Source organism: Manduca sexta, chromosome 4 (genome assembly GCF_014839805.1).
Source record: "Manduca sexta isolate Smith_Timp_Sample1 chromosome 4, JHU_Msex_v1.0, whole genome shotgun sequence".
Lineage (NCBI taxonomy): Eukaryota > Metazoa > Arthropoda > Insecta > Lepidoptera > Sphingidae > Manduca > Manduca sexta.
This window is the reverse complement of record NC_051118.1, coordinates 3,985,004-4,012,627: the sequence shown is the minus strand read 5'-3', so window position 1 is coordinate 4,012,627 and position 27,624 is coordinate 3,985,004. Positions and strand designations below refer to the sequence as shown.

Below are 27,624 nucleotides of genomic sequence, written 5' to 3'. Positions count from 1 at the left end.
ATCACTTTTCTTATTGGAAAAACGCTCTTAGAAAACAAATTGTATTAATAGTATCAACCTTTAGCCTACTTCTCAAGGAACTGCAAATATAACCAGCGGCCGAAAAAGCCCTTTCAGCTTCAACACTGGTTGGTTTCACTAAAGTCAAAAAGTCATATATTAGAGACAAGTATTTTCCTCTATCTCCTTCAGTTTCATAAGCGCTCATTTCTTTCTTAAGTTTTTAGTACTTTCGCACGTTTTTATAAGAGAAATTACGTTTTTCTTAATATATCGGAACCGGCCACCGGATCCGGTGATATTGTTGGATCCGGTAGGCAACGAAAACGTACCGGATCCGCCGGATTACCGGATCCGCCGGACCGGATTGCAATCCCTAATTGATACCAGTTGTTTCATTGGTCGCCGCCCCTGCAGACTAATTGTAGCTATAAGATCCCTAACGGGAACTGCAGGTTTGTGGTTAAAATCGGAAAAACCATTTAAAAGAGTTGGGATAACCTGAAAGCGGCATTGCTAAGAATTTAAAGATTTTATCGATAGGAAAACTATACACGAAATGATGGCAGCTAGGAAAAAGAACACAGACGAAATATTTCTAGATTTCTAGTAAAGTCTCGATTATGTCCCGACATTTTTATGTCGGGAAACTACGCTGTGAACGTTCCTAAATTGAAAGGAAAAGAAAATTATGACGATTGAGCGTTTGCTGTCGAAAACTTAATGATTTTGCAAGGCGTGGATGTGACCAGCTCAACGGAGCTATCTGATTCAGACGATAAGAAGGCGAGGGCAAAAATGATCATGACTATTGATCCATCGCTATTTGTCCACATCAAGACCGAAACCACAGTACAAGCTGTGTGGAACAAACTCAAATCATTGTTCGACGATTCCGTTTATACACGCAAGATCACTCTCCTGAGAAACCTAATATCAATACGTTTGAAGAGTTGTGATAGTATGACCAGCTACGTTAACCAGCTTGTGGAAACGGCTCAAAAGTTGAAGGGAACCGACTTTGAAATAAATGATGAATGAATCGGCTCGCTGTTGTTGGCAGGACTTGCTGAAAGATTCGGTCCCATGATAATGTCAATAGAGCACTCTGGGCTGAAGATCAGTGCTGATGCTATTAAGACTTATTTTTATTGTGAGGGTACTAGGCCGGTTGCCGTAAAGGTAATAAGTATTTCTATTCCGTGTATTTGCCATTTACCTTAGTATTTTTCATAGCGTTAAACTCATTTTAACATGCCAAATAATAACGACGAACCGCCTGATCAGGGTCCAAACTTTTTTCGTAACAGCGGTTTAATATCGAGGTCGCCTTCTTCCGCAAAACTCAAGCTACTTTTTAGCGAAATATCGCCGTCATTAAATGTTTCACCTGAAATACATCGATCCGAAAAAAATACGGTTTCGCCTAGGTCCGACGTTAACATTGCAAATGAGGGTAATTATTGCGATTTGGTATCGGAGGCCGCAAATTATTTGTCCAAAATAAAAGAACTCGTGAATGATCAGGGTTCGCGTATGAACGTCGCGAATAAGTCTGCAATAATGGATTTTACTCAGCGCATCACGGCAATCGTTTCGATGTTGGCCCTAAAATCATCGTGCAACGAAACCAAGTTAGCCAATGCGAAACGAGAACTAGAAGGTATTAAGAATTGTCCCCGTACTACTCCGCCCAAAGCGAATGGCAAAATGACACGCGAGTACCGTTAAGCTCCGTCTGCCAAAACAAGCCCCGGCAATGGAGCCTCGCGCGCCACTCCCGTGCGTAGTGGCTTACCCGACTAGCGAGCGGACAGCTGATCTTACATCATCGTCTGCCACGAAACAGGCCCTGTTTAATGCAATTAAACCTAGCGACGTGTTTCAAATCGTAGGCGTTAAAAAAATAGCGAAAGCTGGCGTTGTACTTCGCGTTGCGAACGAACGTCAGATTAACAAACTCCAGTCGGTGGATGCGTTAAAATCAACGGGTTTACGTTTAGAGAAACCAAAAGGTCGACGTCCGCGAATTTTAATTAAAGATGTCCCATCCTCAATGGAAGACAAACCGTTTTTAACAGCTTTGTATCGGCAAAATATTAAGGATGAAATGCCAATTAAGGAGGACGATTTCCTTAAATCCGTAAAAATCGTACGGCGACGTAGTTTGGAACACGGACGTAAATGGATAGGCGTGGAAATTGATTCGGAAGTGAGAAAACATCTAGTTGCGACCAAAGACAAACCATTTATAGATTGGGCAACTTGCAGGTTTATTGATGACTTCGAGATAGTCCGCTGCCTCAATTGCCAACAATACGGGCATGTGCATAAGTGCTGCACCATTAAAACACCAACTTGTGCCGTTTGTGCCGAGGCACATGAAACCAAGGCTTGTCCACATAGGGACAATCGTGATTTTAAGCCCGTATACGCAACTTGCAAACGTTTTAAGAAACCCCACGACCATCGCTGTTGGTCTCAGGAATGTCCGTCATACAAACATAAATTAGAAACCCTCATTTTATCAACTAATTATTAAATAAATTTAATATGGATAATTTTATTATCGGGCAATTAAATCTCCACAGCGATAGGGTGGCGACGTCGGAATTAGATACGTTAGTTCGGGATTATAAACTGGACGTTGTACTTACAGGAACAATATCAACACGCTCGATTGCGTATCAGAGTCGTACAGCTTGATAGCAGCTCGCGAGCTGGCATTTATGTAGCGAACTCTAATTTCACTGTAACTTCAGTGCGTAATCTCATGACGTCACACTGTGCAGTCGCGGAGGTTTCAAATCCGAGCTGTAAGGTTTTCAAAGTGAGCTGTTTGTTACTTTCAATACTCGGACCCGGTAGGACCACATATACACCATCTCCGCCAGGTTTTACGATCACTTGCAGGTCGTAAAGTAATTATAGGCGCTGACGTTAATGCGTCACCTACTCTTTGGTATGGCAAATATCGATCCACCGATACCGATCGGCATTGCTCCATCGAAGATTTCATCGCAGAGATGAGTCTTGGTATTCACAATACTTCCGATGCACCACCAAACTTACTGTAGTCCTACGGGCGAGTCTTTGATTGACGTCACATTTTCTAGTGGAGACGTTCGACTTGATAGGTGGCGTGTCCTGTCGGATGCGTCGTGAAGTGACCATCGCCTGATTGTGTACGACTTCTTGCCTAGATTGACACAAGGTTTTATTCATAACAACTATGATATTAGATAAAAAAAAGTAAAGGGGCAAACTGGGACTTTTTTAGCTCTTTATTTGCTAGACATGCCAGAGATTTTACTCGCAATGATCTCTCACCTGAAACATGCCCTGAACTTATGTCGGCCACGTTCACATACTGTGCAAATGTTGCTATCGGTCGAGGTTCAATTACTAATACTCGTAGATGTGATTGGTGGAACGTATATCTAGTCCACCTACGCCGAATTTTTCGTAGGGCGCGCAGGAGGTTTAATAGGCTTAAAAAGCGTTGTGTCACAGGTGAAACTTACACATCTGCTTTTAATGAACTTAAAATTGCCAGGTTGCATTATAGAGCAGCAGTACAAAAATCGAAAGGTAATTTATTGCATAAAATCGCCGCCCGGTCATATAAGGAGGGCCCGTGGTCTCCTTTATACCAAGAGTTTAAAGCAAATAGACCAATTCATTTATCTTACATCGATAATATTAAATTTTATAATACGACTGGTATTGAAGAGACTCCGGAAGCACTGTTGCATTCACTTATACCAGATGATATTATTAATGACAACAATTATCACAACCAAATTAGAATGTGGGCCGCGGAATTACCAAACTCTCCAGTCTCAAACCTTGCGACATTAGATGAATTTATTACCATTGTTGCATCTCTGCCGTTAAACAAAGCCTCCAGCGAGGATAAAGTGTCTAACAAGATGATTAAAGAAGCGTGTAAATTAGCCGGAGATTCGTTACTATCTGTCTTTAACCGATGTATTGTTGAAGGTATATTTCCGCAAATATGGCGCTCCGGTTTCATTCGAATAATACCTAAAAGTGGCGACAAGGCTCCCGATGATCCCAAGTCGTATAGACCTATTACGTTGTAACCATCAAAATCATTTATGGAGCGACTTACTTAGCTTGCATTACATACGGATCACCTGTATGGGCCGATAGGGTAACTATCGGTGCTGTGCGTAGGAAACTGCTCCAGAGTCAACGATTGGCGTTAATATTTTTGTGCAAGACGTATAGAACTGTTAGTACAGAAGCTTTGCCTGTCCTCGCGGGTGTACTCCCAGTCGATTTGGAGGTACAGCGTCGCGCCGCTATGTATTACTCAACCAGAGAGGATATGGATAAAAAGTTTCTTACGTCTCGCGAGCTCTTAAGAATCGATAGACTATTTAAACCGCACACTGATGTACACAATGAGTTATTAAATGAATGGCAATGTAGGTGGGACTCGTCTTCGAAAGAGCGTCATTTATATAAATACTTTCCGTACGTTCGGGATCGCCTAATTAAAACTTGTGTTACGCGCCGCTATCCTAGCCGATGACATCAGGCGTTTCCGGAAGTATTCGGCTGCGCGCGCAGGCTGGCAGAAGAGAAGACATGTCACGCGGCGACTATTCTATTATTCTTTTTGGTAGGACGTTGTCAAAAAATGTCTAAAATTGTATTCTGTAATTATTTTTCTAATATTATAATGTTTACTGTAAAAAGAGCGTTTTAACACTTGGCTAGAAATAGATTACTGTGTATCGCAATTCCTTACCGGCCATGGTAATTTTAAGGGTAAACTGTTCTCATTTAGGCTGGTTGATTCTCCTGCGTGCCCATGCTCTACACCTAGTTACGAAGTTAAACAATCTGCTCATCACGTACTTTGGGAGTGTGGTCTCTGGCATGAAGAGCGCAACATCATGTTAAACAGTATGCAAATAACATCTGGGGTTGTATACTCCATGGACCTTGTTGAGACTAGACGGAATTTCCGTGCTTTCCGGCGTTTTTGCCATGCCTATTGTAATCAAATCTAACAGCTCATGTGATAACACCCTTTCATTTAATTTTATCCGTGGTGCTTTATAACTAGCTTATCTAGTTGTAAACGTCCCTATCCTTGAGGTTAAATCGCCTCCTTACATCATGATTTTGTCACCCGCATTGCTCTGGAGGGAAGTGGACAATCAATATTTCCAACTCCTCCCTATCTTTCTATTTGATTAATTTCGTTGCGGGATAATGACATATTAGTTTTCCCTGAGACTTGCCGAGCTTCACTGCTCGGTGTCATAAAATGCGTGCCACTGCTGATCCTGGCTTACAGGAGTTGTAGTGGTGGGTGTGAGGGCGGGGAAGTCTCAAAAAGTAGTGTCAAAAATGTGAAACATAATTTCCGAGTGCAAGATTTGTTAATGTTACTCTGTCGATAGTGACAATCGACTATATAAACGAGCGAGCAAATTAACGCATGTAAACGGTACTTTTGCGAGTGCGAGTTACAAATTTTTCACGTTTGACATAGCGAACGATTAACTTTTCACATACGCGGAGATGAAGTTATTTACATAGGCTTTTACAGTGACAGTAAATTGTAACACGTTATTATATTAGAAATTTGTGTTGGTGTACTTGTGGTGTTGAAAAAAAATGGTGGCACGCTTTTTTTTGCTCGGAGGACGCTTACTAGTGCTGGGGCACAAAATGAATGTAATAACACTTCTAATCTTCGTGCAAGGGCCCGCAAGTGCTTATAATCCACTAAATAATTTCACGGACACTGAATTTAGAAAAAGATATCGCCTTCCCAAAAGTGTTTAAATTTTTGTGCCATAAGTTAATGACGCTTAAATAATTTAAAATCTTCTTAACGAGTTACATTGGAAGTAAAGGTATGCGTACGTATATATTATATCGCATTTAGAATATGTATGTAGGAATAAACAAAAAAAAAATAATAATAAAAAGATAGAATTTCTGAACGCAATAGCCATAAACTCTTTCATTCTCTGTGGTTCGAAAAAAAAAACGACGACGCGGCGGTGGTGTGCGCTTGATGGAGAAATAAAAGAAGAAATTATTACCCAAGAAGTTTTTATTATTGCCAAGCCCCTACAAATTCTCGTCCGGGATAACGTGGGGTTTTGGCACTACTAATAACGAAGACGACGACGGAAAAATACGCATTGCGATCGGTGAACGACGACATATAAAATTATAATTGCGATAAAGATTGTGATCATTTACGGTGGCGGAGAATAAAAATGACGTTGGCAAGTCCTACAATCCATTAGTGATGGACTCGATACCGAAATTTACCAGAGACGACGTAACCTATTCTTCGGCAAAGTGGGTACAGGACTTGGATGACAATGCTGAAATATTTGGTTGGAACCAACAACAAAAATTAATTATCGCTCGACGATGCTTATCTGGCACGGCGGAATTGTGGTTGAGAACGGAGAAACCTTTAAAAACGTTCGATGAGCTGAAGGCTGCCCTGATTAAAGAATTCCCGGAGACGGTAAATAGTAAGCAGATGCATGAGATGATGAGTAGAAGAAAGAAGTAGCCTAATGAGACATATTATCAATATATGTTAGTAATGAAGGATCTCGGGAAAAGGGCTAAGTCTCCCCACTATGTGTCTATCCAGTATATCATAGACGGAATACACGATTACGAGTCGAACAAAATAATGTTTTACGGTGTGACCACTTATCCAGTTCTACGAGAAAAGTTAAACCTGTATGAGAATTTTAAAGAAAAGACCAAGAAGGACGCCAAACTACGCGATAAATCGGTGAGGCCGAGGACGCAGGAGCCCGAAGTGAAATCTGTAGTTAAACGGTGCTATAAGTGTGGTGAGCAAGGGCATGTGGCAAGTTCATGTTCACGCGGAATTAAGTGCTTTAAATGCAACGAATTCGGGCATATCGGTAAAGAATGTGAGATGGCGGCCATATCACATAATCGAGGTGCATGCGGCGGCGGCAGCGACGTGAAGTTCAAGCGTCCGGATCGTCGTTCGATGTTCCTTCACTACGCGTGCGACGGTGACAGCTGTCAGTGTCGTGTTAACATCAAAACATGCTGAACGTAAACAATCACGGTTCAGTAATTAATAAAAGTGTAAAATGTGTTAGAATAAACGAGTTTATAGTGAACGGCTTAATTGATACAGGTAGCGATTTAAACTTAATAACATTTGAGCTCTTTACGAAGTTGAATTGTGAATACCAACCTGGCAAAATATTGTTAACCGGTTTGGGGTCTTGTCAGGTATTTTCAGTGGGCAAATTTGATACGGACTTGGTTATTGATCATCACAAATACAGAATTAACTTTTATATAGTTCTTACGAATACGATTCCATACAATGTCATTTTGGGTCAATCATTTTCAGTTAATACTATCACTGTTATTGACAAAGGTTCAGTTGAAGTAAGACCTCAGTCATGATGAATCATATCAACATTCTATTTGTTTATCTTCCAGTCTTACTGATAACAATCCATGTGTGCAAGATATAAATAACTACAAGCCTCATAAAATTAAAGAAGCACCAATTAAGCTGAAAATAGTACTAAAAGATGATATTCCTGTGACACAGCCACCCAGAAGGCTGGCAATAGCTGAAGAGAAGGTGTAAACCAGCAGATTGGTGAGTGGTTATCTAATGGTATTATTCGTCCGAGTTATTCTGAATATGCAAGTCCGCTAGTACTGGTAAAGAAGAAGGATGGAAGTACTAGGGTGTGTGTAGATTACAGGAGAATCAATCAGAAAATGGTGAAAGATGAATATCCATTACCAATCATTCAAGATCATATAGATAAATAATGCAAGGTAAAAAATTTTAGTACTTTAAATCTGAAGAATGGATTTTTTCATTTGCCAATTGAAGAAGAGTCTGTGAAATATACAGCCTTTGTGACGAGTAACCCTGAAGGTCAATATGAGTTTTTGAAGGCTCCATTTTGTCTTTCCATCTGTCCAAAGTATTTCACAAGATACATCAACACCATATTTGCCGATCTAATAAGAAAAGGATTCCTTCTGATATTCATTGATGATTTAATTATACTTTCAGAGAATGAGGAAGATGGAATAGCACGACTTAGGGATGTATTGAGGGTGGCTGGGGATTATGGGCTGGAAATAAACTGGAAGAAATCACAATTGTTACAAAGGTCAGTAGAATATTTAGGACATTATATTTCCAATGGAACGGTCAAACCTTCTATAAAAGACAAAGGCGGTCATGAATTTTCCAATACCTAAAAGCTTGAAAGAAGTACATAGCTTTATAGGACTGACCTCATATTTTAGAAAATTCATAAAAAAATATGCTCTAATTGCAAAACCATTAACTCATTTACTAAAGAAAGGTGAATTCTATTTTGGAGATATGCATCAACGATCTTTCGAAAAACTGAAGTTAAAATTATGTTGTGAACCTGTTTTAAAAATATTTGATGTTGAAATGGAGACAGAATTACACTCAGATGCCTCCAAATATGGCTATGCAGCTGTTTTAATGCAAAAAGATCCTAACAGTGGCAATTTACATCCAGTGCACTACATGAGCAGGAAAACTACAGAACTACAACAAAAGTGCAGCAGCTATGAGCTATAGAAGCTTTGGCAGTTATTGAAGGTGTCAAAAAATTCCGGAGATACCTCATTGGAATACATTTTAAGATAGTGACGGACTGCGAAGCATACCAGAAGACTTTAAATAAGAAAGACGTACCCGCTAAAGTAGCGCGATGGATTCTGTACTTGCAAGACTTCAATTATTCGGTAGAATATCACAGAGCTGGTGATAAGATGCCCCACGTTGATGCACTAAGAAGGAACATATGTTTTGTTGACATTGAGTTGAACACTAGGATAAAGAAGGCACAAGAAGATGACAATTTGAGGGCTATAAGAGAAATTCTTAAAAATAATGATTATGAAGATTATTTTGTAGAAAATGATGTCATCTACAAAGGTATACAAAAGAAATTGGTTATAGCAGAAACTATGGATATGGAGATTATTAAGAGAGCTCATGGAATAGGTCATTTTGAAAAAAAAAAGGTGAAAGATATTATTGAGAACGAATACTACATCAGTAACTTAGACAGAAAAATTGAAAAAGTGATTACAATGTGTGTACCATGCTTGTTAGCCTGCAGAAAATCTGGAAAAGAGGAAGTATTACACCCGATAGACAAAGGAGAGCGACCACTCGACACTCTAGACTGTGACCATTTAGGACCTTTACATGCAAACAAGTAAATGTATAATTACATACTCACCATAATCGATGGGTATACTAAGTTTGTCTGGATCTATCCTGTGAAGACAGTGACAGCGAAGGAGACTGTAGATAAGATGAAGTTACATCAGAAAGACTATGGTAATCCGCAGAGGATTATAACCGACAGAGGAACAGCTTTCACTGGCAATGAATTTCAAGAATATTGCCAGAATGAGGAAATTGAACACATCACTATTACTACTGGGATTCCTCGTAGAAATGGTCAAGTAGAGAGGATGAATCGTATTATTATTTCCACATTAACAAAGATGTGTATAGAAGAACCTGGTCATTGGTACAAATATGTTAGTAAACTTCAAAGAGTCTTAAACAGTACATATCAGCGTTCCATCAACACGTCACTCTTTGAATTGTTAATTGGGGTTAAACTAAGAATAAAAGAAGATATGCAGATATTAGAATTTCTAGAAGAAGAGAGCACAGCTGATTTCATGGACAAAAGGGATGAATTAAGAAAAGAAGCTAAGACACAAATATTAAAGATTCAAGAAGAGAACAAAAGAACATACAATCAGAAACGAAAGGAAGCTGAGAAGTATAAGCAGGGTGATATTGTAGCTATACAAAGAACTCAGTTTGGAAATGCCCTGAAGTTAAAACCAAAATTTTTTGGACCATATCGAGTTACTATGGAATTGGGAAAGGATAGATACGAGGTAGAGAAGATAGATAGAGGTAAGGAGGGACTTATCAAAACTACATCAGCTGCAGATTGTATGAAAAGATGGCCTTAATTTAACTGAACCTTGTTTTTTTTGTTATTTAAAAAAAAACAATATTCTCACATATTCATTAGTTATTTAGTCACGAACTAAACCAATATTGTACTAGACCAACAAGGTATTCACTTTGTGACAGTTTCGGTTTGTATTTTGTATGTTACTTTTATATTGATTTTTGTAGTATCACATATGGTGATCATATTTATTACAGAGTAACAATAACTAAGTATTGTGTAACATGTAAAACATGTAACTTGTTTGTTATAAAGCTGATAATGTTTGTAACATGTCAACCGTTTAGCACAGTTAGGTTTAATTATTTAAGAGGAAATAATTGTTCTGTGTATGGGTAGCTAATGAGGCTGTAATCATGATATGCTTGTTATTGTTGTGTAATTAAGATCATTGGTATTTAACAATAACATGGAAAGCTTTGTTAATTCAATCCAAGTTTTGGGTAAATATAAATTTGTGTTTCAAAAGATTAAGTTCTGAATATGTAAGAGTGGAATTATAAGGTGGATAGGTGTGGATTAGAGTATTTATGTTTGTCAATAGTTTAAATGGAAACTTTAGATGTAAATTTAAGTGTCAAGCGTTGTTTTTTTTACTCAGTCTGAGGTCAGACTGATTAGCAGGACGGCCGAGTTGTAGGAATAACAAAAAAAATAAAATAATAAAAAGATAGCATTTCTGAACGCAATAGCCATAAACTCATTCATTCTCTCTGGTTCGAAAAAAAAAAGTTTTTTTTATTGCCGAGCCCCTACATGTATATAGATTTGCTTATTTATTTCTATTCTACAAACTTAGTATAAATATTGCGTTTTATTCTAGGTCTTCACAGCACTACTTTTATTTGCAACGGGATCTTCTTACAGTGTGACCCGTGGGAGTATCAAAAGAGTATCGCAAAAAATGTGCAGTGTCTATATTGAAGTAAGTAAGTATCTGACACACAAAAATATTATACACAAATATATACGGTTTCCTGACACACCGACTGTTAGACAACTAATAAGTCAAAGGTTGGTTTTATAATAAAATAAAATTGGAATAAGTGGTGTTACAATATTTTAACCACAATGTTATATAGGTTACAATACCATACAATATTTATTTGTTTCAGATTTTTTACTAAATATCACGTGCTTGTGATTATTCGGTGCATTGATTGCAGTCATTTTACAATATCTGCACCACGTAAAGCAGAGGAACATTGGTAGCATTGCCATAAACACTAACATTCACTTAATGTAAAATAAAAATTGTTTGAACACCTTTCTATTGGTAGCCGATTTGTCACAATCACTAAATTACCTATTATTGTTTGTAGATGTGTGATGATGAATACAGAATTATAAATGTAAATGCGAAATTTGGAGGTGTAAATTATGACAAATTTATTTAGGAAAACTGACGTAAAAACCACTCCATGCAGATTGCACCAAAATGAGGAAACAGTTGGCTTTTAGGTAAGGTAAAGTCACTAATTGTAGACAGTGCCCTAAAGGATGACACCTACGAAAAAATGTGCTTGTATTAAAAACAATTTTACTAAAATGACTCTTATTACAATATTATAGGACACCCATCACCATCTATGAATTATTCCCAAAAACTCTTAACAGTTTCTAAACGAAATTTTCAAATGTCATCAGTCGTTGTCAATCATGTAACGGAGTGAGCTCGCGTTTCGCAATTTCTTATTTTTTAGGTTAAGGACGCCGAAATTTGAAGGTAAGTTTTTAATCGATATTTATTAAAAAAAATACTTTTTACTCATTTGTCAACGTATCAATGATAAGTTGCGATAATGATAATCGTGCTTTTCTTGTGTTTGCTAATATTTTTCCGACAAATTATGATATGTCTACTATTAGTTCCAAAAATAATGAATATCTAATAGATGACAAGCATGTCATCCATTGGGGTTTCAAGATATTAAACTCGTATGTTCGGTTCGGTACGATTTTGAACTCTATTCTCAATGAAAAGATTACTGTAGAGATATCAACAATTTTGGATCACTTTAACTAAAGGTAGACATAGTGTCTATTATTGGGGTATACGTGATGTCAATTATTGGTTCTATTGTTCCAGACTGATAATTATGCCGCCAATAAAAGGACAAATGTTTCGTTATTCTGAGGCTAGTATGGAAGCTGCTGTTCAAGAATGCAGACGAGGAGTTCCGACGTCAACTGCGGCAAAAAATTTGGGATACCTAGGGTAACTCTGCTGAATAAATTAAAGGGTAAGACACCAATGAAACGAAAAATGGGAAGAACATGCTACATCTCAGATGATACTGAAGCTTTGCTTGTAAATTGGGCTAAAGCAATGGTGAAACAAGGATTCCCAATAGGCAAAAGAAAATTTACAAGATAGTGTGAAAAAAATTGTTGATGATTTGAATTTAGAAACTCCTTTTAAAGATGGAAGGCCTGGTAAAAGATGGTACAGCAGTTTTTAAAACGGCACCCAGACCTCATCCCTAGACAGCCTCAAAATTTAACTTCATCCAGAGCTTCAGTCACAACGTCACAGTTAAAGAATTGGTTTAACGAAGTCAGCACCTATCTTGAAGAAAACAATTACACAAATATTTTGGTTGAACCTCATCGAATTTTTAATATGGATGAGACTGCATTTTTGAATCCGAAAGGGAACAAGGTACTAGCAGCTAAAGGCGAAAAATCGGTGTACCAGCAAGTTAACTCGGACGAAAAAGAATGTTTCACAGTTCTTTTAGGTGGTAATGCTGCTGGTGAAGTTCTACCGCCCATGGTTATTTTTAAGTATTTAAGAATGCCAAGAGAATTAAGCTTGTCTGTTCCTGTAACTTGGGGTATTGGACGGTCCGACAGTGGTTGGATGACGATGGAGACATTTTTTGAATATATCTGCAATATATTTGATAAATGGTTGAATGACAATGGTATTCAAAAACCAGTCATACTTTTTATGGATGGGCACACATCACACATATCATTCCACGTGAGCAAGTATTGTTCGGAAAATGGGATAATCCTAATTGCTCTCTTTCCTAATGCCACTCATCTCTTACAGCCCATGGATGTAGCTATTTTCAGAAGCTTAAAGGGCGCCTGGAAAACTGCTGTGCAGTCTTGGCGTTTAGAGCACATTGATTCCCCAATTTTGAGAAAAACTCATTTTTGTCCTTTGCTAAACAAAGTACTTAAAGACACATTATCACCTGAAATGTTTCAAAACGGGTTTCGTAAGTGTGGACTCTCACCCTGGAATCCTGATGAAGTGTGCGGTGCACCAGAACAACCAACAGATGAATTCATGGCATTACGAAAAATTACGAAAATTAAAGAACTGGAAATGGGCCTTAAATTCCTGGACAAATATATTGCTTCAGAAAAAATTGACGAAAATATTGGATTGTTTCAATTTTATAAAAAGATTGAAGACCTACTAACAAAAACTAAAGAAGTCTTACCACCAACTGAAATTATCTCTACCTTGAATAATTCTACATCAGAACGAGGCAGTACAACTCAAATATTACCACCGCTTAATACAGTCCCGAGTTGCGATCCATTGACAATGCCATCTACATCACAAGCTACAACTTTGGATTTTCCGTTCCAATATTTACCCCTAAATGAAGACCCTAAAACTCCCTGCAAAGAAGTCTATGAAAGCACTACTCAAAATCTCGAAGGCACAATAAACACAGGATCATTGATAGAACCACCTATATCAAGTCATTTATAGGCCACAAGAAAGTTGTTCAAAGAATTCAGATAATATGATAATACCTAGTCCATTTAAAAGAGCATTGTTTTGGCCAACTCCTAAACAAAACTCAAAAGGAAGAAAGAAAGAAAAAGTGCCATCTGTTGTATCATCTTTGGAATGGCAAAGATACCATGAAAACAAACTGAAGAAAAAGACTGAATTAGAGAATGAGAAAAAAAGAAGAGCTGAGGAAAGGAAAAAAAAGAAAGAAGAGACTGAAAAGGCACGAAAACTTAAGACTGATAAGAAGTTATTAAAGAAAAGTAAAAATATTTTAAAAAACAAACTTAAATAGACTGACTATGATAGCTCAACTACTGAAGAAGAGTGGGTAGAATCTGGAGATAGTGTGAATGATATTTCTGATGAAGTCACTGATGAGGAAAACGAAGAAGAAAGAAACGAGAAAGAAAGGAATGAGGAAGAAAGAAATAAGGAAGAAAGTAGAATTAAGCAAGGTGACTATGTTATCGTTAAGTTTCCTGTCAAAAAGAGATATTACAAATATGCTTGTATTGTCCAAAAAGTAACTAAAACAGAAATTGAAGTTATGGCAATAGTAGCATGTGATGAGTCTAAAACAGTATTCAAAGAAAATGATAGGGATATCAGTGCTATAATTAAATCTCAAATAATTGAAGTCCTTGATGTACCAAATATGATTATAACTGGTGATAGAATAAAGTACAAATTTGATAGTGCCTTAGAAGTTGATGGATAAGTAATTATTATCTAAGTTAATTAATTAAGTATATCAAGCACACTGATGCCCTTAAAACTCCAACTGCATTAATTAAATATTAGGTATGTCAACTATTAGTGCATTTGACTGTCTACTTATGGTGATTGTCTTTTTTTGTGATGTTATCTAGTAGTACTTAAGACAATATAATAAAAATAATTAATAATAATTTAAGTATGTTGATTATTGAAAATTTTATTACTTAAGATAATTCTCTAAGATACACTGCGTTCATATAAACAGCTGTAATTGTTTTGTTTTAATAAATATATAATTAATATGTCTATATAAACAGTGTTTTCATTAAAGTGTCGAGCATTAGTGACTTTACCTTAATCATTTTTATTACTTACAATAATGTGATAACATATTTTCAACACATTATGCTCTAAATATTAAGCAGAATTAAACAAAATATACTTAATACTACTTTATTTTAGGGGACAATGGATATCCACAACGACCATGGTTGATGACTCCAATTTTAGATGCTGCACCCAACTCTTCAGACTCCAATTACAACACAAAGCACATGGAAGCTAGAGTTGTAATTGAGAACAAATTTGGGAGACTGTAAAATCGAATAAGAACAGAACTCTTCATTACAAGCCATTAAAATGTGCTCAAATTATACAGAAATGTTGTGTGTCACATAACATACATAGGTATTAATTGCGGAACAATAGAACAGGAAGAAATCCTAGATATCGATAAAAAAAAAACTACTCAATCCTATAACTATCATGTTTGTTACATGATAATAATATTGAACTCATTTATTTGTAGGATTGGAGAATGATGATCAATCAAAACTATGAGATCATAACAGGTAATATGCATATATTATTCACGTCGTTGTTATAAAGTAAAAAATATAAATATTGCTGAAAGTGTAATAATTTATGTGCCTTATATATTTCAGTGCCAGAAACGAAATATGCCTCCACAAGAGAGAATGTTTCCTATAAAAAGAAAAAGATTATCAATAATAAATGAAACTCTCCGAGTCTGCTGTAAAGAGTGTAAATGTTTTAGATAGTTGTAAAGCCGGGCATAGTACTTCTCATATTATAGGCTGTGATGATTATGAAGTTAATTCCAGTACCTCTCGTATGGCTGTCTCTGAAACAAAGCTGCGTACTTCTCACATTCAAGTCTAGTACTGACAAAGTATATGGTGACAAATCTGTGCAGGTAACTATTAAATCGAAGTACAGAAGTAAAAGTGTCAATTTATCTATGGTAAAGAAAAACGTAGCTGTATCTCCTTTCCCTCTTCTATTACAAAATATTGGGACCAACAGGTTATGGGCCCAGTTCCCCAGGCCATTCAAAAAAGTAAGTAATATTACGAAAGAAACTACCACGAAGCGTCTCCATGTACATGAAAAGATGGCGGACGAATTAAAAATAGAAAAATTAACTAACAGTGAGAGCGTCCTGCTATGGAAATTCGAAATATATGTATATCAAAGCCTTAAAATTACAGGAAGTGATGTCGCAAACAAAAAGCAAGGTGAAAATCAGTGACTACGACGTTAAAGATGCCAAGGTACAAAAATTAATAATTAACTCCATCTACCGTAAATTAAAAGGACACATAGCGTGATGCAGGACAGCTTGAGAAATGTTCAGTAAATTATGTCAGATATTGGAAAGCTCTGAGGAAAGAAATAAATCTACATTATTGCAAGAAATATATAACTTCGACTGCCTCGGTGGCGTAGTTGTATTGCATGTCCGGTACAATAGCGCTCTGAGGTCCTGGGTTCGAATCCCGGGTCGGGCAAAGTGATATTTGGGTTTTTCTGCTCAGTATCAGCCCGGAGTCTGGAATTTGTGCCCGATATGGCGATAGGTTCGCCCCCTATCACATCAGGGGACGGAACATACTTGGCGAAAAGTGGGTGCCCTAGTTGCGCCTCTGCATACCCCTTCGGGGATAAAATGCGTGATGTTATGTATGTATGTATGTATGTAATTTAGAACTTCAAAAACGGGAATAAACCTTTATCCACTATTATAACAGAAATCGAAAATTTATGGCTCCGTCTAAATAAATTGGAGCAAAATATAACTGATGAGGTAGTAACCTGGATCATTTCATAACTGCATGGGAATCAGCTCCGGATAACCAAAAAACACTTCAAATTTCACAAATGGGTTTCTAAATGAAGAAAATCGTTTAACAGAAAATAATTAATATTCTTGCGCAAGGCGTATAGCACTGTTAATAGGGCGCTTTGACAGTCCTCGCGGGTGTACTTCAAGTAGATTTGGAGATACAGCGTCGCGTATTACCCAAACAGAGAAGATATGGATAAAAAGTTTCTTACGTCTCATGAACTCTTAAGAATTAATATACTATTCAAACCGCACACTGATGAACACAATGAGTCGTTCAAATCGAAATTCCCTGAAAGTAAATCTCGTCCAAGTCCATCAACAGTCCTATCAACGGAATAATACATACGTTTAAAGAATTGGTTGATAGATACGGCGGAGTTAGTGCAGTTGCGATCGTCGTGCGTGGCTGCGCGCCATTGATACGAAAGGCATCGCCGCCGCCGCATCCGAAGTCGAGTATAAAGACCAAGAGCGGCGGCTCTATGATCTCTAAAAGGAAGCAAAGAGAGCGCTACGGGAAGGCCTAGATCGGAAGGCGATGAAGAAGTTCTCAAAGAAGTAGAAAATGATTCAAATACCTCGGTACGTGCCAAATTAACAGCTACAGCAATTCCAAAAACACATCGAATTCTCAATTGACACAGACTTCACCCATCACTACAGGCATGTGCAGACGTTATTGTCACGGGACTATCCACTACGCGTCGCATTTTGTGTAAAACAGCGAAACCGCAGGAAAATTCCCCAATTCTTAGACAAAGTTTTATGGTACAGCCTGCAAGAAAGATAAGTATTTAAATGTTCACAACCTACATAGCTGGAGCAATGAAAATCCGCACCTAATGAGACAAAACAAATCTCAATATCAATTCAAGGTTAACCTTTAGACGGACGTATTATATGGAAAAATGATTCGGCCCTGAGTTACCAAGAAACTTTAATGGCAATAGTTATTTGAACTTTTTACAAAATGAAATACCAGAATTATTGGAGGACGTTACCACAAGTGATTTACAAAACATGTGATTTCAAAATTATGGTTGCCCAGCTCATCAAATGCGTCCCGCGAGAATACCTAAACCAAGGGTTCTTCTATTGAAGTTATCTTAGAGACAGGGTCTACTCAAAACCTACGTTGGATGAGATTAGACAACAAATCACTCAGGCTGTGAATAAAACGTTGTTTTTGAACGCGAGTGCGTGTTTGTATTAATGCCGGCGGCAAACAATTCGAACGTTTATTATAATGTTAAAAATGGAAAAAAATATTGAAATAAATGTTAAATTGTTTTTGGTAACCATTTGCTTGTTTCATTCTGTAAAACTACAGGCATTTTGGAAATTATGTTTCCTATCCATATCAAGCAATCATAAAATTAGTCACTCGAAAATTCGACTCTTTCGCTTCCATACGGCTAAGATTAAGTATTGGAAGGATAAAATGTCAGCGGTAAGAAAAAAAAACTAGCAGAAAAAGATGGTTAGGTAACGTAGAGATGGCGATGATTTCGAGAAGCCGTTTTTTTCTGCAACTGAACAAAGAATAATTGCAATAATGGGTAACGAAGGCTTTTTTATTGGTGATTGGAAGCTTAAAATTAAGCATATATTTGCGCTATTATTTAATTGAGGTTTATCACTTAAGTTAATAAAAAAATTATTAACATATTTAAGTACAAATATTTTATCGTCTAGTTATGATAATAACCATCTAATAATTAATTTGTTATATATTTGAACCTATGCCACATTCTAATTTGAATCTTAATATGCCAGATATATACCTGAAGCACTATGACGCTATGGACTTGGTATATATTTATAAAACCATAATATTATCTTTATTTGTTGAAAGAACGACAGATTGTGTTTTCACAGCATACATTACGTCATATATGTTAATGAGGACCTCCAGACACCAAAGTCAGAGAGTATACTTCGGGTAACTAATTTATATTACAGTCATACGTATAAATTGATTCAAAATATATGAACATTTTATGGTCAGACGAATGCATGTTCTCATGCGTGGGATGCAGTAATGTCCACAATGAGCACTGGTGGGCACACCGCGACCATAACACATAAAACAAAGAACGATTCATTTCAGAATCGCTTCCGTGTATATGTCAGGGCTGGCATTATTGGGGAACTCGTGCTAGACCTTGATATACCTCCGCCTGGCAGAAACATGAACCACCACCTCGACACTGATCCTTATATCATAACACACCTCATAGATAACGATAAATGTATCACTCAGTGATCTAGTGCACGAAGTGGTGACACACTTAAAATAATACAATGCAACATGAGCAAGTTTAACTAGTAGTTAACGTACACACAATCCATATAGAACCACAGACAACCATAATATGTAATAACACACTGTAGCAGTCACTCACATACTTTCGAAATTAATATTTTGTTTAATTTTTGCTATAAGTATATTATACTACAATAAGAAAATAAACTAATTTTATATTTATTGTGATCTTTACAAATTTCTGGTACCTTTGGGACAGTATTACACCTAACTGTATGTAAAACCGGCAGATCAGCGCTAATGGAGACACCTAATATAGCAGCAAAGCGGGGGCAATATTTAAAAAATATAATGCGTGATAGAAATCTACTTACAGAATTACAAAAACAAATTATTTATTTGGTTGAAAGATATATACACCGGCAATCCATTGATACTAGTGTAGTGTGACACAATATATCAAAAGGCAAATTATATATTATTGTGCCTGCTGGTAGTGAAAAGGGGTTTGTTCCCAATGCACTTCTAATTTCCAGTAGCACAAACAAAAATGTAGATTATCATTCCGAAATGAATAAAGCAAACTTTATGAAATGGGTTACTGAAAAATTAATTGCTAATTTAACCAAGCATCCCATTATTGTAATGAACAATACCCTATATCACTCGGTAGTCGTTAATAAGGCACCAACCAGCGAACAGAGGTTGCTGATGTAAAGCTGTGGTTGCTACAAAATAATATACCTTTTGATGAAACTTTGCGAAAATCTAATATATGAGTCTGAGAGCATTTTAGCATGTCTGACTGCAAATCAGTTCGCACACCAATGGAGGTAAATGAAAAATTTGAAAAACCCTGAAGGTATCAATGCTAATATTCCATACAGAGAGGCGGTTAGGTGTCTTATTTACTTGGCAAGCTCATTCGTCCTGATATTAGATTTGTCGTCAATAAGTTCAGCCAATACTGCAACAATGCAGGTGCTCAACATTGGCTTAGGATAAAAAGAATTCTAAGATACCTTCAAGGAATCAAGTCCAAGAACCAACTCAAGGGAAATAAATAGATACTGTGGTGTTGACTAGCCCAGTGAACTACTAGATTGAAGGTCATGCACAAGTTTTGCCGTTATATTTCAGAATGGCTGCATATCTGAGAATTCATGTAAACAGTAAACTATAGCGCATTTCACAGCAGAGGCACGGTATCGCCATGTACACCATATGGCGATGTCGTCAATGACCCAAGAAGCCATGTGGTTATGCCAGTTGCAAGTTGAACTCAGGCAAGGCTTGGACAACGCACATAAGACTGGCATAGGCAAAATATTATAAACCAAAAATTAAGCATATGGACATTTTTATTTCATTTTTTGAGAGAATATATTGTTTATTGTAAAGTATATATTTGCTGTTGTGTGGAAAGATAACAAGCCCGTTAACCTTCTTTCCACTTACGTAGGAGCAGAACCACCAACCACAGTCACACGCTTTGATAAATCGAAGAAAGAGAGAGTTGCTATTCCATGCCCCAAAGTCATCAAGGAGTACAATGCCCACATGGGAGGCGTGGACTTATTAGCTTCATTTATAGGTCGTTATCACATCACAATGAAGAGCCGCTAGTGGACCATGCGCTTATTTTATCATTTCCTGGACCTCACAGTTATAAATTCATGGGTTATGTTCAAGAAGGTAAATAATATAAAAGGAAATGATCAACTTCTCAATTTGGGTACATTCAGACTAGAACTTGCTGAAACCCTCTGCAAATTGGGTCTACCTGCAAATGGCGCTAAACGTGGTCGACCTAGTGGGAGCACAATACAAAGAGAACTTGTAATGAAGAAGTTCCTAAGAACCAGCTCAAGCAATTCCTTTGAAAGACGTCAGATTGGATCAGACATGTAATGACATGGGCAGTTTGGCTGGATAAGCAGCAGAGGTGCAAATTCCCAAAATGTTCAGGCTTTACATTCAAAATGTGCCAAAAATGTTGTGTATCTTTATGTGATACGAAAAAAAGCAATTGTTTTTATAAATATCATAATGAAGAATAAATAAATACATTTCAAAAACAATATCCACTCTTACTTTACCCATACTTGCAAAATCTCAATGAATGCGTAATGTAGTTTATAAACAACACTCGCATTATTGCAAAACAAAGTATAGTAAATTCATGTCTCGATTTTTTTTACTCATTTTTCCTAGACAGTAATCTAGGACACAAATATATTTTTTAAAAACGTGAAACAAAAATCGTCCATTTAAGGGTTAATTGCACCATAAAAAAATTCAAATTGTATAAGTTGTGGTTTTTCTGTTAATGTATTAACTATGCAAACACAACATATAGTCATTCCCCCCGAGGCTATTCTTGTGTGATCGATCTTCACCCTGAATGCATGCCTATAAATGGAGTTTCATTTGCCTCATCCCTAAGCACACAGTTCAGTGTGTATACCTCCTGGTTGTAAGTACAAATTGAAGCCTATGAGGGACTCGTGAATATTTCTCTTCCCTTTCCCCTCTGCCCATCCTAAGATGGTTCCTTATCCTTGCCCCACACTTCTTTCCCACTTTCCTCCAGGACCCTGCAGTCGCCAAGCCAGGGGAATCTAGTTTCCCATTCGCTGTTTTCCCCCAGTGTTAATTGCAGGGTCTGAATCCAAAAAAAAAATCAAAGGACAGCTTTAACCCTTAAATGCATGATGATGTATATTTACATCAGTGTTTTCTTCCGTACATAATTTCTAAACGGTAATTCGAACACAGTATGTTTTACTTTTAATAGGTGCTAAAAATATCTATCTTAGTTTTTGAACGCATACTTTCATGATATGACAGTTCACTTTTTTGCTTGTCTAAATTTGACATCTTGGCGCGCCACTTTCAAATACACACTTTGGCGGTAAAATTGTAATTTTATTTAGTGAATACTAAATAGTATTATTTTGTGCAAAAAGTGATTTACGAGAGGATAAAGGTAAGATGAACACATTACGTTTTTTTTTTTTAGAATACAATAACAGTTTTTGTAAATATCTGCGGAATAATTGTGATGTAGAAACACATCAATATGCAAAATCGATAAGAAATAGTTTTACTATACGTATAATATATTTTTTTCTTTTTTGACTTATTTGTTATAGATACGTAATTTATTGATTCGAATTTTATAATTATTTTTACAGAATGTCCCGTAGAGTGGCAGATAGAGATATTGAACAACTTCTGGCGGCTTTAGAAGACGGAAATATTTCTGAGGATGGCTTGGAAGATGACAGTGAAGATGAGGAAACCTTTTTTGAGAATGCAAGAGAAATGATTCGAGAATTGGAGGACGAGGAGGCAGAGGATCATGAAGATCCTACCTATAGTGATCCACCACTAGTTCAAGATTTGCCTGGCCCATCGAGTGAAGTTATTTTTTCATTACCCATGCAAGAAGGTCAAGCGAGTTATGTAGAATTTGATAAAAGGAAACTCATTTGGAAAAAAGACAGTTTGATGTATGACGAATCAAAATTAATTCACCAACCAAGCACAACAGACTCTGCTATAACTGAACTCGATACACCATATAAATGTTTTTTGCACTACTTCACACCAGAGTTTCTTCAAAAAATTGTTGATGAAACCAATTTATATGCAGTACAAAAAAACCCTTCAGTATCTTTCAACATTAGTGTTGGGGAGCTAAAAAAATTCATAGGAATTCTTTTTATTTATGTCAGTGGAGCATTCCCTAGTGTACGCTCATACTGGCATTCCAAGTTTATGTACGATCCTGTAAAGAGCGTAATGCCGGTAAATCGGTTTGAGATGATTAGGAGCTACTTGCATTTCAACGATAACAATGAACATCTTCCGCGGGACCATTCCGATCACGATCGCCTCCATAAGATTCGGCCTGTGATAGAACAGCTAAATACGACATTTTCATCAGTTGCAATAGACCAACGACTTTCTATAGATGAACAGATGTGTTCAACGAAAATTGCACATTTTCTAAAGCAATATTTACCAAATAAGCCTCACAAGTGGGGTTACAAGCTTTATGTTCTCTGTAATCTCATGGGATATGCTTACAGATTTGAGGTCTATTCTGGACAAGAAGAAAACAAAGACAAACCAGCCGATGAGCCTGATCTCGGAATAACAAATAACGTCGTTATACGTTTGGCGAGAGCTATACCAAGGATGAACAATCATATTGTATTTTTTCGATAATTTTTTACACATCCCTGCCTTTGGTACATTACTTGAATAAACAGGGTATACAATGTGTCGGAACTATTCAGCAAAATAGGCTACCGAATTGTCGACTCCCTGACAAAAAGGAACTAATGAAAACTTCTGTTCCGAGAGGTACATATGAGGAACGCGTTTCTCATTCAGATGGAGTAGACTTTTCGGCCACTGCGTGGAAAGACAATAAAGTAGTCACTCTATTATCAACTTACGTTGGCGCCGAGCCTGTTAGCAAAGTATCAAGATACGACAAGAGGGCTAAACAAAAAATTGACATTCCTTGTCCCAAAATTGTGCAAGAGTACAATATGCATATGGGCGGCGTCGACCTGATGGACAGTTTCTTAGGACGCTATCGGATTCGAGTAAAGAGCCGGAAATGGTACCTACGGTTGTTTTATCACCTACTGGACCTCACGACAATAAACTCATGGGTCCTTCTGAAAACCAATCTAATTGCTAAAGGTGTGTCAAAAAAGCAACTGCCTAATCTTGGGGAGTTTCGCAATTGTTTGGCTGACACACTGTGCAATATAGGTATGTCTGGTGGAAGTAAAAGAGGACGACCCAGTACTTCCTCTCTAGAACGCGAGCTACAAATAAAAAAGCCAAAAGGTCCGCAACATCCGCTTCCGTCAAAAGATGTGCGCGTAGATGGGTTTGAACATTGGCCTGTATTTGCCAATCGATTACGGTGCAAGATGCCCAATTGTAAGGGCACCACACAATGGTCGTGTGCCAAATGTAATGTACCGTTGTGTCTAAATCAGAGAAATAACTGTTTCAAAGATTTTCATTCAATACAGTAAGCCTAATTCGAAGACAGTCGTAAAATAGAAATAGTATATAAACTAGATTATTAATACGAACTGTAATGCATACTGATGTAGATCTACATCAATAAGGTTTTTTTTATAAAAATATACTTTTTGGAAAAAAAAAATTTTTTCTTTATTTTTCCCTTAATCTATATTTAATTAACTACTTGTTTCAATTTATTTTATTTAAAAAGGAAAAATCATGCATTTAAGGGTTAATAGCCTATAGGTGAAAGGGCGATTTTTACATTCTCTTACCTACATTGTTATCAAAGCTGTCCTTCAACTAGAATGCTTGTAATTGCAAAAAGCCAACTACACCCCTACAAGTGGAATAGTGCCTCCTGACTTTACTTCTTGGACTGATAATATGAATGCCACACAAGAAACAAATTTCCCAAGCCTTTTAACACAACAACAATCCTATTTTTGTGCAACAAAAAACCAGTGTGCCACTAGCATTGGGTACAAACAAGGAAACATTTCAGAAGATGTATATTAACTTCCATTATTGAGATTTTAACAGCAATAGTACTTAATAATTAAGTTTCTGGTGTCATGTAGTATGAAAACATTGTGTTTAAATGTGTTCTAAACCTCTGTTGGGAGTATTATAAAATGATACTAAAGCGTCATGGTTTTACATTTCATGTAAAAGATAACGAGATGGTGAAATCTCTTTAGTCAATAAAACAAAACTGCTTTTATTGGCCTAAGCACCAAAAGGAAAACATTACTGATGCATCACTAAACACTGATTTTCCAACATAACCTCCATTTCGACTAACGAAGACATTCTAGTATTGAATTATACGTGACGACTCCAGTTATAAAAAATGTGTTGTCCAAAACACATACACAATAACTAAACATGAAACACTCAAAAACTATTTCAAACTCGCTAAGAAAGATCGATGACACAAAAACAACATTTTAGTACTTCTCAAACTTTCTCGGGATTCGCAGAAATATATAAATCCACTTTACTTCCATGGTATTTTAATAGATTCCACATTGACTCCATAATTGTAATAAAATACAAATACAAATTGTCAAAATGGCTATTCACAAATGTGACAATAATATTTTTTATTTATTTATTATGGCTCTGGAGACGAATCCATTGAGCCCGTCTTCCACATAATAATAAGGCAATAGCAGTGTTACGATTTTTAAAATTAATTAACTTAGATGAATTACTAATAGCGGCAACATTCCGAGCTTTGCTCCGAGACGGATTTTTTGGCGGGAAGTCAAATAAGGCGACAATTTTTAACTTCGCTTAAGGTGGTAGCTCAAGGTCCATTTTCATACATTTTGTTTCGGCTTTAATCTGGGTAACTAAACAAGTATTGGCAAGTAAAGAATTTAAATTCACGTCTAGTTAGTGATTAGTTCTCGCAGTTGAAAGAAAATCGTAAACATAATTAATAATCATGGATATTTCGGCCTTTAAAATTTAATATGACGAAATTTTAAAGGCAGAAATATCCATGATTATTAATTATTTTTACATTTTTCTTTCAACTGCGAGAACTAATCACTAACTAGACGTGAATTTAAATTCTTTACTTGCCAATACTTGTTTAGTTACCCAGATTAAAGCCGAAACAAAATGTATGAAAATGGACCTTGAGCTACCACCTTAAGAGTTTTATTTTATTATTTGCTAGTTAATATTGTATAAATTCATTGTAATATACTTTTGTAAATAAATTATCCCACAATGGATCCTCCCAATAATGGTGGGGACTCTGGAGATATCAAGAAAAGAAAATATGCCAAAATTACCAACAGTGATCCTCAGGATAAATATAAAATTTTCATAAAGCCTAAGACAGACTTTTCCTGGAAAATGGTACTTCTGAATATATAGTTTATGTTGAGTCGACTGAAAATGAAAAAGTGGGGAATAGAAACCTATTACACTAACAAATTTGTTTTGTGACAATGTCAAAGGTATAATTGGAGTACACAGAATAAATGTTTTAAAAACTGGTGTATCCTTAAAAACAACAGGAGCTGCCAACAGTTTCTTGAAAATGGAAGATTTTTTACTAAAAAATAAAAATACAAAATAAAACGATGTGTCCAACCTGGGAAAAGTATTACAGTGACTGATCACTGATATCAGTGCAAAGTTGGAAGGAGACACACAGCCTAAAAAAACATTAAACAAGAATGAGAAGGAAAATAAAAAAGATGATAAACATGCTAAAATATCAAAATGTCACGTCATATTTCGTCAACTACTGAAGACCTCAGAACAAGAACAAGCATAGAAGGAATCTAAATTACCCTCATATACTTATCCTTTTTTTTCAAATAGGCCAAAACCGTTGAAAAGAACGAGACAAATATTATGTTGCTAAGGTCGGCTTGCGTACACTTTAAAAATTGTCAAATGGTTACCTTTGGTCCTCTTTATGATACCGAATTAAAAGCAAATAAAATGTCAAATGTTCCAACTTGCCAACCTTAAAACAATGTCACAAACGCGCCCACACAATTTAGTTACGTTATACTTCAGCGCGTGCTTTTCAAAAGTGGCTACATGTTTTGTAATATTTTAGTTGTTAATTTTAATAAATACACAGTGCTGTTTAAGTATAATATAGCCCTACGAACAAGTAATGGCCTGCGTTATTGTGGGGTGTAAATCTCATTCTTCTCGTAAAGAAAATGAGACTGAAATCATCAGCTTCCATCGGTGAGTAAACAAAAAACCTAATATATTTGCTTAAGCCCTGTACATAAGTGCAAAAAGTATTATTAATTAATCTTTATTATGCTGTAGTCATATTATAATCCGCTGTTGGCCATTCGATACAGTAATTATTAAGTATTTTTCATTTTTACCAATTTACGTAGTCGTGTTCAATAGTGTTGTTCTGCATATTCTGTCGATAACATAGATGTTAGTATATTGTAGTTTACCATTTTGCATAAATTGCGTTTTACTTTCAATATATGGTGGTTATGTAGTGGTAAAAGCCACTTGGAAACCGTGCGCGAAGGCTGGGGTCGAGGAAACTATCTGATTTTCATAGTGTGTTTCATACAACGTGTTTCATTGCAGATTCTCCACAGATGATGCTATGAGGCACTATGGGATCGTTGCCTTAGCTCATCGCAAGTGGCATTGGAAAAACAGCACCGTGTTTGCTCTAAGCATTTCGACAAAGTTTTATTAACATTGAAATAAGTTATCAAACATATGTGACATGAATGATACCGCTGTGTTTTAATTTTACTGTCTCATTTTAGTAGCTTCTGTCAAATCACACCTCTTGGGTATCTTTTAATCCCTGAGAAAGTCAGGAAAGAACAGAAGGCGTACTGGCTTTCTCCTAAACGAAATTCCGGCCGATTTCTTGTTTGTTACTTACAGCGGTTTCCATTCCTTCGAAATTTCTAACATTTTCTTAATTTAATAATCTAAATGCTTGACCATTTTTGTTTGAATGACGTTTCGGAAGGCATAGAAACTGCTGTAAATAACGAATGAAAATTGGACAAAATTTAGCTCGTAGAAAGCCGGTAGTTCTATAATTTATTGTAATTTAACAGCTTCTTAA

The 27,624-nt window shown here is 36.5% G+C and overlaps 2 protein-coding genes across 2 annotated transcripts; both read left to right on the top strand.

The window, feature by feature from the left end:
* Positions 1-12,519: 12,519 nt before the first annotated feature.
* Positions 12,520-15,543, top strand: LOC119190364. The gene is made up of 2 exons (XM_037442135.1): positions 12,520-15,407; positions 15,501-15,543. Exon 1 carries the CDS (start codon positions 12,520-12,522, stop codon positions 13,810-13,812), a length of 1,293 nt encoding a protein of 430 aa, XP_037298032.1. The 3' UTR covers positions 13,813-15,407; positions 15,501-15,543.
* Positions 13,847-20,597, top strand: LOC119190354 (vicilin-like seed storage protein At2g18540). The gene is made up of 3 exons (XM_037442133.1): positions 13,847-14,059; positions 14,132-14,294; positions 20,434-20,597. Exons 1-3 carry the CDS (start codon positions 13,847-13,849, stop codon positions 20,595-20,597), a joined length of 540 nt encoding a protein of 179 aa, XP_037298030.1.
* Positions 20,598-27,624: the final 7,027 nt, after the last annotated feature.